The sequence below is a fragment of the Panthera uncia genome, chromosome A2 (genome assembly GCF_023721935.1).
Source record: "Panthera uncia isolate 11264 chromosome A2, Puncia_PCG_1.0, whole genome shotgun sequence".
In the NCBI taxonomy this organism is placed as follows: Eukaryota; Metazoa; Chordata; class Mammalia; order Carnivora; family Felidae; genus Panthera; species Panthera uncia.
Genome location: NC_064816.1, coordinates 15,406,406 through 15,418,610, shown reverse-complemented (window position 1 = coordinate 15,418,610; position 12,205 = coordinate 15,406,406). Strand labels below are relative to the sequence as shown.

At 55.0% G+C, this 12,205-nt stretch overlaps 1 protein-coding gene across 2 annotated transcripts in view; it reads left to right on the top strand.

The window, feature by feature from the left end:
• CCDC12 (coiled-coil domain containing 12) overlaps window positions 1–12,205 on the top strand; it is a 59,280-nt gene that overhangs the window by 20,259 nt on the left and 26,816 nt on the right. The window contains exon 1 of one of the 2 annotated variants that reach the window (XM_049640355.1): window positions 9,060–9,384. The exons of the other annotated variant lie outside the window; for it this stretch is intronic. Within the exon in view, the coding sequence (XP_049496312.1) occupies window positions 9,382–9,384 (3 nt within the window). The 5' untranslated portion in view covers window positions 9,060–9,381. Of the gene's footprint in view, window positions 1–9,059; window positions 9,385–12,205 lie in introns of those variants that run through there. 2 annotated transcript variants of the gene reach the window in all.

Here is a 12,205-nt window from a genome sequence, read left to right as displayed (position 1 = left end):
GCTTTGTCTGTACTGCTCCTCATCCTGCCTGCTCTGTCCAGAGCCACCCTGGTCACTGCAGCTTGGGGTGGCCTCCTACCGCTCACTTCCTCTCCTCGGTCAGCCTCTCTAGGAGGAGGGATGGGGTCTGACTCGGAGGCTCTTCCGGTGGACCATGTGGCAGAAGTGTGACCCGGGAGTGGGCAGGCTCTGGGAGCATTCAGACTTCCAGGTCTTACCAGGAAGATTGTGACTTGGTAGGTTCTATTTATAACAGGTTCCGTGGGCCACTGGATCTGGTTCATCCTGTACCTGATGTTATCTGAGGCCTTTGCAGCCCTAACCGTTTGTGGTTTTCTTTCTTTTCTCATTTGGTAAGAATGGACATGGTCACACTTCTCTGGCTGTTATGCAGAACACACACCCAAGCCTTATTTTGAAAGTTTTGGAAGCATGATGCAATCAGAAAACCTCAGTTTTAGTGCTGACCTATCTTTTATTAGCTGTGAACCATTGAGTAAGTCCTTTAGTTGTTCCAAACCTCGCTGCACGGAGGGGGTGACCATACCTGATCCCAGGGAAGTTGTGGGGCCAGAGGCCCTATGTGCGTGTGAGAGGGAGACGTGGATAGCTGTGTGGGCAGTGCACTGTGCAGGTGGAACGGGCTGCCCCTCCACACGGACTCCCAGGCAGCTGCCCTCTGCCACCCTGGGGATGAGAAAGTGGCTCTCTTGACCCATATCCGACTCGGTTTTCAGTGGCTTCACCCGGTGACCCTCGCCCTTTCCTTTCTGGTCCTTTCTTTGTGCTCTTTATAAATCACACTCTGTAGTCACGTTGTTGCTACCCCCTGCCTGTCCTCTGGCTTTTCCTGGCTTCTCAGTCCCCGCGGGCTAATGTCTGTAGCCCCTGGGGCAAGCCTCCATGCTGGCGCCTCCTTCCCGCAGCCCCAGTGCACCTTGGATGTCTCCCTGCTCTCCACAGAGATGGGGCTCAGGCTTAGCACACCTGCTCCTTCCAGTTCCCCTCATGCCCCTGCCCTCCACGGACAGCTCACGCTTCTTGCAGGTGAGTTCAGGTTTCATCTTGTCAGCTGTTAGTCACCCAGGAAGTCACAGCGCTCACGCTGTGTGATGACTATCCATTCACCTGTCTCCTTCCCCTTTCATCTGCCCCCGTCCGCCTGAGGGCAGCAGTCATGTCTTCCTCACCTTTCTGTTCACAGAGGACAAGGCTCAGAGACACTCTGAAAATAGTTGAATGAAGAAATGAGGCCACTAGACAGGCACGTGGATTTGGGAGTTGGCCGGGCTGAGACTTTTCTCAGGGAGAAGCAGAGTTGCCTTTACTTAAGAGTCTGTAGTCTGTGGCCATACCTGCCAGATGAACTGCACTGTGTGCGAAGCCTAATCCAAGACCACACGGTTTCCTAAGTCGGTTGTTCAGGCATGGACTGGGGCGCTCGGACGCCCGCCCACGCTGAAAAGTAGCGGCGCATCCGGGTTGATCACACGCTTTGAGTAAAGCCAGTGGTGTCATGTGGATAGCAGGAACCCTGATGTGGTCTTGTTGGTGGCTGTCAGGGAACGCTGGGGGGGACCCTGTTGGTGGCTGTCAGGGAACGCTGGGGGGGACCCAGCACGGGTGTGAACAGGCACATGGGCCTGGTGGGGAGGGGGAGGTAGAAGAGTAATTTTCAGGGTCACTTACTGGGGTTTTCAGGCCCTTGCTTGCCGTTTCCCTTGGATTCAAGGATGGTGAACACGTGATAGGTGGGCTCCCTCTTCCCTCGGGGGCTCAGGCTGAGAATCCTGTCCACCATCCAGAGTTCATGTGCAGAGGGGAAGCCTGTTTGCTCTGTAGTCGGACAGATCTGATGAGGGTCGGGTGCCAGCTGTACGGCCTCAGGACCGGAGATTCTGGGTGGCTGTTCCATCCCCCAAAACAGCCAGCTGGGCTCCCGTTGCAGTGCTTTGTGACTCTGCTGTCCACTGTGAAGCACGGGAAGGGGGTTCTGGGCCAGCCTCCCAGTGCCACACGAGGCCGTCTCATACCGGGGCAGGGGGTTTCTCAGCTTCGCGGACCTTCTTGTTTGCCTTGTGATTCGCTTGCTCTCACTCCAGCCGTGGGCTTTACCACGGTGAGGAAGTCCTGGTGGTTGCGAGTTCTGCTTTGTGGCAGAGGACGCGTTTTCCCTCCCAAAAACGGGAAATGGTGAGGCCGGGTGAGAGGGTGGGGAGGTAACCTCACCGCTCACCATCAGTTGGTTTCTTAACTGAAATTTTTGTCATGAGCCGGGCAGCTGTCTGTCCTCGTTGGAGGGTGCTCGTCCTCCAGCGCAGCTGCTGGTTTGGCTGCTGGGCCCAGTCCCGGGCTGCAGAGCGACGCCAGTGTGCGTCTGCCCTCCTCTTCCCGTGGAATGCTGGTTCTTTGGGTTTTGTGTGTTTTTAAGCTTGACAGAGGTCACTAAACGTTGACGAGGCTGCATTGGGCCTGAAGGCCAGCCTTGGTTTCCTGCTTTCCCGTTGAGCCGGGTGAAGGTCAGGAGAGTCTGTGTAGGGTGTGAGGACAGTCCAGACGGTGAGCTACACACAGCTGGGTTCCTCTAGCTGTTTTAGATCATTTTGTTATTAAGTCACTTTGACGACGGAATGAAAGGAAATGGAAAAAACATTACCCACAGTCGTGCTGTGTGAGCCCGTGAAGTCTCAGGCCACCGCCTGTGTCTTGTTGCCATGGTTTGGCTCACGGCTGTGTGTGTGGGCTCTGTGCCTCTCACGGTCCCGTGTGTTCTGTTTCGTGGTGCCGTTCCCGTGACCGGGTGGCCTAGCCGCGCCAGCAGGTTGGACTCCCCTCGTAGCTCCAGTCCTCCCTGTTAGGAGAAACCTAGCTGTGAGCACCTCTCCGCGCATTGCTCTTTTCTCTCCTTGTGGTGCTTTTCTGGAATTGAAGTTCCTGGCTCAGAAATGGTCCCGTCTGGGTCACATCTCTCTGAAACTACACCAGGAAGAGACGGGAGCAGTGTGATGCTGATGCAGACGTGCTGTTGTACACCCATGAGACCACGTGTGTGTGTGTGTGTGTGTGTGTGTGTGTGTGTGTGTGTGTGTGGTGGGGGCGGCCGTGTGGCCAGAGCAGAGGGCTGGGTTCTATGGGGAGCAGCCTAGGCTTGAGGCCTACCCTCCCCTTTGGACCCTGGGACCTGAGCTGTGTGACTCCGGGTGGGCCCTAGACTTGCATTTTTCTAATCTGTGAAAGCAAGCAAGCAGCCCTGACCCCACTAGACTTTTATGACAACTACTCAAGTAACGATTATTTCAGTTAATTGAATCATCGGTTGCCTGGCGTGCTGTCGTGACCGCTATTATTGTAGGAAATACAGTAGAGCAGGGATGAGGAACAGTCGGGTCCCGCCCTCCCGGAGCTCACCTTCCACTGGGAAGTCTTCTCATTTGATGGCCCTGGTTAGATATGATCCTTCCCACACTCCTAGGAAGTGGGCACGGTTGAGATTTTTGCCCTCGATCTACAGGGGAGAAGCAGAGGTGCAGGTGATTGTCGGAGGGGAGTGTAGCACTGGCAGCTGAGTGGTGAACACGCAGATGTGTGTGGTGGGAAGAACCGCATGTGTGGCAGCAGGGAACTGGGCTTCTGGCTGTGTCCCCAAAGCAGTGGGAAGAGTAGGGGTCTGACGTGCACAGACCTGAGTTAGGTGCTAAGCAGCCTCAGTCTTTGCGTCCGTGAGACAAACCTACTGACCCCTGATGCCTGGAAGTTGTGGGAGGAGAACCTTGTGTATAGGGGAGGAATTAGCATGTGTGTCCTACCTCCCCTGGCTTGCTCATTCCCTCTTTTGCTGTTAGTCCTGCTGCCGTAATGTGCTAGGTGCTGGGGAACAGAGGTGGAGAGGCCTCTCAGAGCGCCCCCTTTAGGGGGGGAAGGCAGATGATAAAATCGCATGCTAGCAAATCCAGGTAAAATCCAGTGTCTGGGGTACTTATCAATGGAGGGCCTGCCTGGGGAAGAAAGCCCTTCTGCTGAACAGGGGTGTGACCTGCGGCCCACACAGCGGGGGACGTGCCGAAGCCCACCTGCCGTCTGCCAGCTGCCCTGCAGTTGGGTGGTATATGTGCAGAGCGACGGCTTCTGTGGGGAAGCCTCCCGCGGGTGGTGCCTGTCCTTCCAGCCTGGGGCCCTTGTCACTCATCCCCGAGGGGATCAGATGGGTCATTCTTAACTTGAGCTTCAATTTTAAAAATGACACGTTTGTCACCTACAGAAACTTGGCAAAAAAATAAAGAAGCGATATTAGAAAAGGATGATGCCTTCCATTCACACATCACTACGTTTGAAAAGGTTAGAGGTAGATCAGTTTCTCTGCGGGTTGGACTGACAGTAACTGGTCTCTTGTTTCCCAGCCTGGATCTGGGCCCTGGGCCCTGGGTACCTGTTAAGTCTGTTTTGGTTCCCAGAACTCAACTGGCTATCCGCTTTCTTGGGGGTTTTTTGGTGTGTGTGGGGTACAGTCAGAGCAAGGGGTGGAGGAGATGAAAACAGGGAACAGCTAGCTGGTTCCCCAGGGGGGTGCAGACACGATGGACATGACGGCGGGACTCGGGGGACACCCCTGGATGCCAGGCCTGGCACGTAGGTCCTGCACCAGAAGGCGGACCCAGGCTACTTTCTTTAATCCTTGACATCACTGCTGGAGTAGCGCCGGCCCTGCTTTAACAGGGGAGGAATTGGAGAGGTCCTGAGTTTGCCGCGCTTCCCACCATCGCTAAGCTGTGGAGCTGTGGTTTGCCTGCGCCTGCTGGTCTAGCCCCGCTGCCTGGGCTTCCTCGTCCCATAGGGCCCTCCCCTCTGGCGGCCCAGAGGCAATGGCCCTGGCTGGCCGCGTGTGAAGGAAAGGGGGCGCCTGGTCTTTGCCCTGCCCTCAGCAGGACCTTTCAAGGGCTTCTTTCCTGCTGGGGACACGGGGCCCATGGGGGTCGTCCCAAGCCTCTGCACCTCACAGTGCTACTTGTTCCCTCTGCTGCCCTTTCCCCTTGCCCCCACTCCTTAAGGTGCAGGACAGGGGTACTTCCTTTGGAGGGCCTCCCCGGATACCTCAAATGCCACAGAGAGAACTCTGTGTGCCTCCCCACCAGCACCATGCTGTTGACGCCTTCCCTTTCCTCCTCTGGGTCACTACCCCCTCGAGACTCTGAAGAGCTATGGGTTGTTACTCCAGAAGAATGAGCCTTTTCACACCTGGCCTGTGTGTGTGTCTGATCGCTGAGCTCTGGGATCCTGTCCATGGACCCAGGCTAAGAGTTCCCACCCTGGTCCCTGAACACTAGGGGCCTCCTTGTTCTTTCTCCTCCTCTGGACCTAATGTGGCGTACCTAGCACGAGGGAGCCAGTCAATATTTGTTAACTAATAATCTGCTGGACGGGGCATCTGCTGCCTCCTTTGAACACAGCCGGTTTCCCATTTGCACCTGCGACAAGAATAGGACCAGGCTTGGCATGGGGCCAGTTCCCCCCACTCCTCTGGGGTGGGGCCATGTAATAGGGCATCGATGGTGGGGCCAACCCTGCCTCTGCTGAGGACGCCTGGACAGGCTCTGGACCCTTGGCCCGCGTCCACACCGGCCTTCGTCAGACTGCAGGCATCAGCCTAACCCTCGTCTGCCTGAGAGCCACTGCTCCCTTCTCTTAGTCCCCTCACCACGGCTACCTTCTGTGTCACAGGCGCCTTCTTCTCCCCATGAGGCTCAGTCACAGCCTGGAGCCAGTCGTCTGTCTGACCTCGCCCTGTCCCCCAGAGAGCTCAGGCACCCCCGTGTTCCGTCTCAGCACCACTGCCCTGGTTCCGGCTCTTATCTGCGGCCCTTATCTCCAGTTTATTACTGTGCCCCCCTCTCTTTGTTCTCGCCGCTCACAAGCTTTTAGGGAGTGCCTGCACCCCCGGGAGAGCAGTGGCTCTCTGTTCCTGGACGCTGTGAGTCTGATTCTTGGTGAAGCACTGAACGCAGAATCAAAAGATCTGTCCCCCGGCACAGATTGTCACCCGTCTTCTGATGTGTTCATGAAGCAGACGCTGTCATGCTGCTTGTCTACTCTCAGGATTGATGAAAGTGAAAGCTTATCATGACCTCTGCAGATGCAGGCAGTCTGGGCCTCTAGCCCTGTGGTTTCTCTGTGGCCCTGCCCTTCCTGCCCTGGCCCAGTCCTCCCTGCTCTTCAGGTCTGCTGCCTCATCCATGTGAGCGGCAGGTTCTTCTCCTTCCTCCCTGGCTCCTCCTCCACTCCTGTGACAGTGCCATGATGTCAGTGTGGTAGTCTTTGTTTTCATAGAATAGGAAACTAAGGCCAGACAGGTCAAATAACTTGTCCAGGGTCACACAGCAGGGCGAATACGGAGCTGGGTTTTGCCAGGCAGGGTTCGGCCCAGAGCCCTTGCGCTCTACCACTGTCCCTGCTGTGGGTAGTGTCAGGCTCGTGGGTACAGCAGTTAAGACAAGTGCCTGCCCTCAAGGGAGTGTCCACCTGCTGGACAGAGTGGGCATAGCAGGCCAGGTAGTCCCAGACCAGAGTGCCGCCCTGCGGGGATCACTGCCTGCCCAGGAGACTCAGAACCTCCCTCCCCACCCTTTCCCCAGTCCCTGGGCAGTAGAGGACTGTGCAGTTTCTGTGCCCCAGTGTGGTGGCATTCAGCCCGGGGCTTATCACTGCATATTCAGGGTGAGTCAGACCCTGGGTGACTGCCCTACCCCATGAGTGCCCTTGGAGCACAGCGCCTGCTGCAGCCGCACCCCACAGGAAGTCTCTCCACCTGACATGCGGCTGCCCTGGTTCTGAGGATGGGCAACAGGGTGAAATTGTGAAACCTGCCAGCTTTGCCCCCAGCCAGTCCCTTCCTGTCTGTCCCCCCTCCGCCCCTTTCTGTGCCTACCTCTCCTTGATTTTTCCCCGCCCTGGGCCCAAATCAACTGGAGAGGCTCAAGCTGGGGTCACTTTCACTTCTTCTTAGGGGACTAGGTTTGGGGCCTTGTTCTCTCTTGATTGTTGAACAGAAGGGCCGTTTCCATGAACAGCTCAGCAGGCACACCCAGAGCTAGTGAGGCATCTGGGTACTGGAAAGGGTTTCTGTACCTGTGACTTCCTGTCGGGTCTCTAGCTGCTTCAGTAACGGGCTGATGGTAGGGGGAACCTAGATCAGAGGTTGAAGTGTCTGTTAACACTTTCCTGCTTCCCTCTTCCTCTTCCGGAAGGAAGAACCCTGGGCAGCACCTCCTCTTAGGATGAGGGAGGAGCTTGCTCCTTGCCTCAGCAAAAGAGCTCCTGCTTCAGCAGGCTGCCCTGATGGCAGTTCCCACCCTTGTGTGATCGTAACCAGCACAGATGCGCAACAGCCGCAGGCCGGGACAGGTCTAGGCTGGGAGTGGACCATCTCACCTGGTTTCTGGTCTCCCCATCTTCTCCCATAACTCCCCTTCTAGGCTGCCACAGTGCCCTTTGAGAGTTGGGCTAAGCCTGTCCGCAGCCCTGGAGGATTGCCTCATCAGCCCCCTCTGCTCCTGACCTCGCCCAATCCTGGCTGAGCCAGCCACGTGGGACGGCCCCACAGGCCTGGACAGTGCCCTGGCTCTGCCCTCGTGGCTTTGCCGAGCACTTACCATTCCAGCTTGGTAGCTGCTTGGTAACCCTCCCTCTACTGGACATTTAGAATTGAGTTTAAGGGTTACCTCCTTCTCTGACAACACCTATCCCTTGCCAGTTCCCCAAGCATACAAAACATTTAATAAAGTCTTCCTTACCACCCACTCATGACACAGAGTTACCTTTTTCTTTCTGTTCCTTTGTGTGGATTTGAGGTCCTTGAGGACAGCACTCTTGTTTCCTTTATGTTTGTGACCAGGGGCAGACCGAGCGCACACACAGGGGACCGGAGTTACAAGGGGAGAGGGAGGGCAGCAGCAGGAGACAGCAGCTTTTCTCCCACCCCACCCCCCAGCCCTCTGCATTTTTGCGGGCTGATTGAGTTTCTAATAGGATTCAGGCAAATAGGGATTGATGCGCACCCCCTACCCCCTGCAGGGATACTCAGCTAATGAGGGCTTCTTCCAGGAGGGCACTGAAGAACAAACACATTGTTAAAACACCAAGTCTGGAATGCCCCAGAATTGATAAACCTCCAGCTGATCTGATATTTTATTATTTTTGTTAAGTAAGCTCTATGCCCGACGGGCTTGAACTCATGACCCTGAGATCAAGACTTGCATGCTGTACTGACTGAGCCAGTCAGGCACCCCTCCAGCTAGTCTAATAAAGAAAGAGAAGAGACACAGGTTGTCAGTGTCAATGGATTATCATTATGGATCCCACAGACATTGAAAGGATAATAAGAGTATTATAAGCAGTTTTATGCCAGTAAATTCAGTAACTTAGGTGAAATGGATATCCCTTGAAAGATACAAATTAATGAGACTGACACAGGAAGAAATAAAATCTGTAGAGCCCCATATCTAAAACCTCACAAAGAAAACTTTGGGCCAAGATGGCTTCACCAAAGTCTTATCGTAGACTTCAGGAAGAAATGATACCAGTCTTGCACAACCCTCATTTTATTTGTAAAAATGTTGGTTTTGGCAAAAGCACTTCTAACAGTGTGAAACCACTCAATCAAGCCCTGTTTGGGGCAGGGCTATTTTTGAGAGCCCTTTAAGTGTTGCTTTAGAGGCCCCTTCCTCCTGCAGGCTCTGGGACAAGTGAGGGCAGCAGGGTCAAGGCCTAGGTGTGGAAACTGGGCTGGGGTCAGAAATGGGGGGTATTTCCAGGAACAGGCAAGTGGACTGCGGGGAGGATCCTAGTCCAAGACATGGCTTTCCTGCCCTTCTCCACCAGTGTTTCTAAGAGTTTGGCTCTTCTGGAATTGGTGGAGAGAGTAATTAAATAGGCAAACATTTGATGAAGGTTGTCTCCTCCAGGCCCGGAGGAGCTCCAGGAAATGCCCCCACACTTGAGGAAGACGTGAAGGACTTGAGGGACTGGATATGAATAGCGAGGAACCCAGGACTGTGTCCCGGGCCTGGGGTCAGACCCTGATGTGCTCTAGGCCCAGAGGAGCCACAAGCTTATTGCCTGTGAGCCTCAGAAGGCTGCCTGCAGGAGGTGGCCTTTGGGTTGGCCTCCAGAATTGGTCAGAGGGTGGGTTTTCTTCAGGGTTATGAGAATGGGCATGTCAGGATTTGAGACAGAGAGTCTAGCATCAGGGTATTCTGGAATGGGCTGCAGGGCGAGTGTTGGGGCCTTGTGAGACTGCATCTTGAGAATGGCAGTTGTCCCGAGGGTCTGGGGAGCCAACGAGAGCTTTGAGCAGAGGAGCAGGAGATGTGACCAGCATCTTGGGCATGGATGGTAAGGTGGAGAGAGTCTTTGGGGAGGTGGAAGAGGAAAAGGAGAGAAGTGCAGCAGGGAGCTGCATCCTCCAGAGCAGAGGGGCAGAGGGGCAGCTGGCTGGCTGGCCCACAAGGGGGGCAGGGATGGTTGTGGGCTGGGTTGTGGTGGGGACCTATGGAGGTAGCTTGGGAGAGGGGAAGGAACCGAGAACAGAACAGGGACTGGGAAGGAGAAAGAAGGAGAAAGAAGGGAGATTTGGGGAAGAGTGTGTGGGGGGAGGGGTTAAGCGGTGAGTCAGATTTAATGGTCTCCGGGTGGGCGAGTGTCTCCAGATTCCCTGGGATGCTGAGCCTCTTGAGCCCTGCCTGCACCCGCAGGGTGTACTTCAAGCTGGCCGTGGCCAGTCTGAGTACGCGTGGCCAGATCCAAGCCATGTCTGAACCAGGTCTGAACTATGGCGGGGGTGGGGAGGTGGGGGGAGGCACGGGAGAGGTGGCTGGATCAGCGCTGTTTTTAGAAACTGAATGCCACTCTTGACACACTGTCTCTCATCTGCTTGGCGAACACAGGGTGGGGGTCAGGACCTTGATCCAGACCTGCAGCCACCACTGTCAGGCACTGTGGCCTTGGTCAAATCTTTTCCCTTTTCCCTGATGGCCATTCACCAGACTCCCTGTGGATTGCATGGAGGACCTGGAAGACAGCCCCAGGAGGACCTTTGAGTCTCTTAGGCTGGCGGGGTGGGGGGGTGGGGGGCGGCAGCGTGAGGCTGGTGTGCACCTCCTGCTGCCATCCCAGGTCACACATCCCTGCTGTGACCGAGGCCAGGATGGCCCAAAAGCTGTTCTGCTACTTATGACACTCACTGTCTTACCTGAATCGCTGTTGAGTGGGAAGACTGGAGCACACCTTGTCCTTGTGTTTATGTGGCCTGTGTATTTGTCAGCCTGCTCCTGCCCCACACGCATATCTTTATTGTTCTGGAGCACCTGCCCTTCCCACAGCAGCCCAGGCTGGGGTCATCCTTAACCTCACACTGTGCGCAGAGGTGATGACACAGCCCGCCCACCAGACTGCCCGGCATTTTTTAAAATGTCACCTAGGTAGTTGGGTGTTTTCTCATTTGTTAATGAATAACTGGCCTGCGCCAAGGCACTTGAGTGTCTCTGGGACTCCAGGACAGTGGTGGCTGTGGTAGCTGCTGAGAAGGGGCATGGTGTTTGCACAGGACTGGTTCCCAAAGGCTGTTCCTTAGTCCTCACCCTCCTCTGCCAGGTAGTCCAGGTTAACTGAGCCCTGTGGAAAGAAGCCTTCCTGTGGGGTCGGCCACCAGCCCACTTTGGGGAAAGCTGAGCCTTTTCTGCCCTTGCACCTCTGTCCTTCATCACCAAGGGGAGGCAGGCACTGATGGCCATCAGGGTGTCTGCTAGCTGCCAGTTGGGAAGGAGCTTTTGTTTGACTGTCCAGGCTTATGGCTTGAATAATCCACTGGCATTTTGTCAGGGGGGGGGGGGCATGTGTCTGTTGGGCCTTTGTGGAGGGGTCCTACCCAGGCCCCAGCAGCCCTGGAGGCCCTGAGAACTCTAGCTTGTTTCTTATTTAAGGATTTGTATTCTAAGGGCACCTGCATGGCTCAGTCTGTTGAGCATTCAACTTCAGCTCAGGTCATGATCTCACAACTTGTGATTTTGAGCCCCATGTCGGGTTCTGTGCTGACAGCTCAGAACATGGAGCCTGCTTTGGATTCTATGTCTCCCTCTCTCTCTGCCCCTCCTCTGCTCACACTCTGTCTCTGTCTCTCTCAAGTATAAATAAACATTAAAAAAAAAAAAAAAAGAATTTGTACTCTGTTCTCCCTTCCCTCTTTCCCATCACCAACCGAATGCCTCTCTGCCCCAGGGCTTACTTGTCCAGTGCGATTGCCAGACTCTTAGGAAAGGTCCTGCCAGCAGCTCCCCCAGCCTCTCCTTGGGCTCCTAGTGCCTTAGGACACTGGTCAGAGCCCTCTGTGATTGACCCCACCTGCCTTGACAACCTTACCAGCATTCACCTTCACCATGACTGCTATTGCAACCACCTAGGTGTTCATCTGACCACACCCGCCTTGGCTCAAGCTGTGCCCCCCTCCAGGAATGCCTTTCCTAGTTCTGTAACACCCAAATTCTGCCCATCCATCCCCTCCCCACCCCACAAAACCATGCTGACCACTCTCCTGTCGTTGCTGTCACTCGTTCCCTGCTGCCTCCTGCCTCATCCCCAAGAGACTAAGCTGCCCTGGGTTGAAAGAGCAAAGGATTATCTTGATCACATCACCTAAGGTTTTCTTTGAGCCAAAAGCCTCTAGGCTGGTTTTGGTGGTCTCCTTTCCCCGTAAGTGGGAGGCCAAGGAACGGTGGGGTCTGGTTTTTCTGAGTCTCCATGATGATCACTGTTAGGAAGTGACTCATAAAATAAATGCCACTCCTGGGGAGGCAATCATCAACGGCATAAACGGACTTCTAGGAGAGCTAGTACACCAGCTACTTCACCTGTAATTTATGTCAGTTTTGGTGTGTTTTTTTTTAAGCTTATTTTTTTTAGTAATCTCTACACTCAACATGGGGCTTGAACTCACAACCCCGAGATCAAGAATCTCATGCTCCTTTGACGAAGCCTGTTCCCAAAGGCTGCCTGGACCGATGCTTCCACCCCACCCCCACCCCCCTACCCCACCTCCACCCCCGCCACCAGCTCTTTCTTATGTCATAGCCAGCTCCCTGTGGCACCTTACTGATGTCTTCTCGGAACACCGCTCCAGCGAGATGGTCAAAGGCACGTTGCTGCCAGAAATGAAGTACAC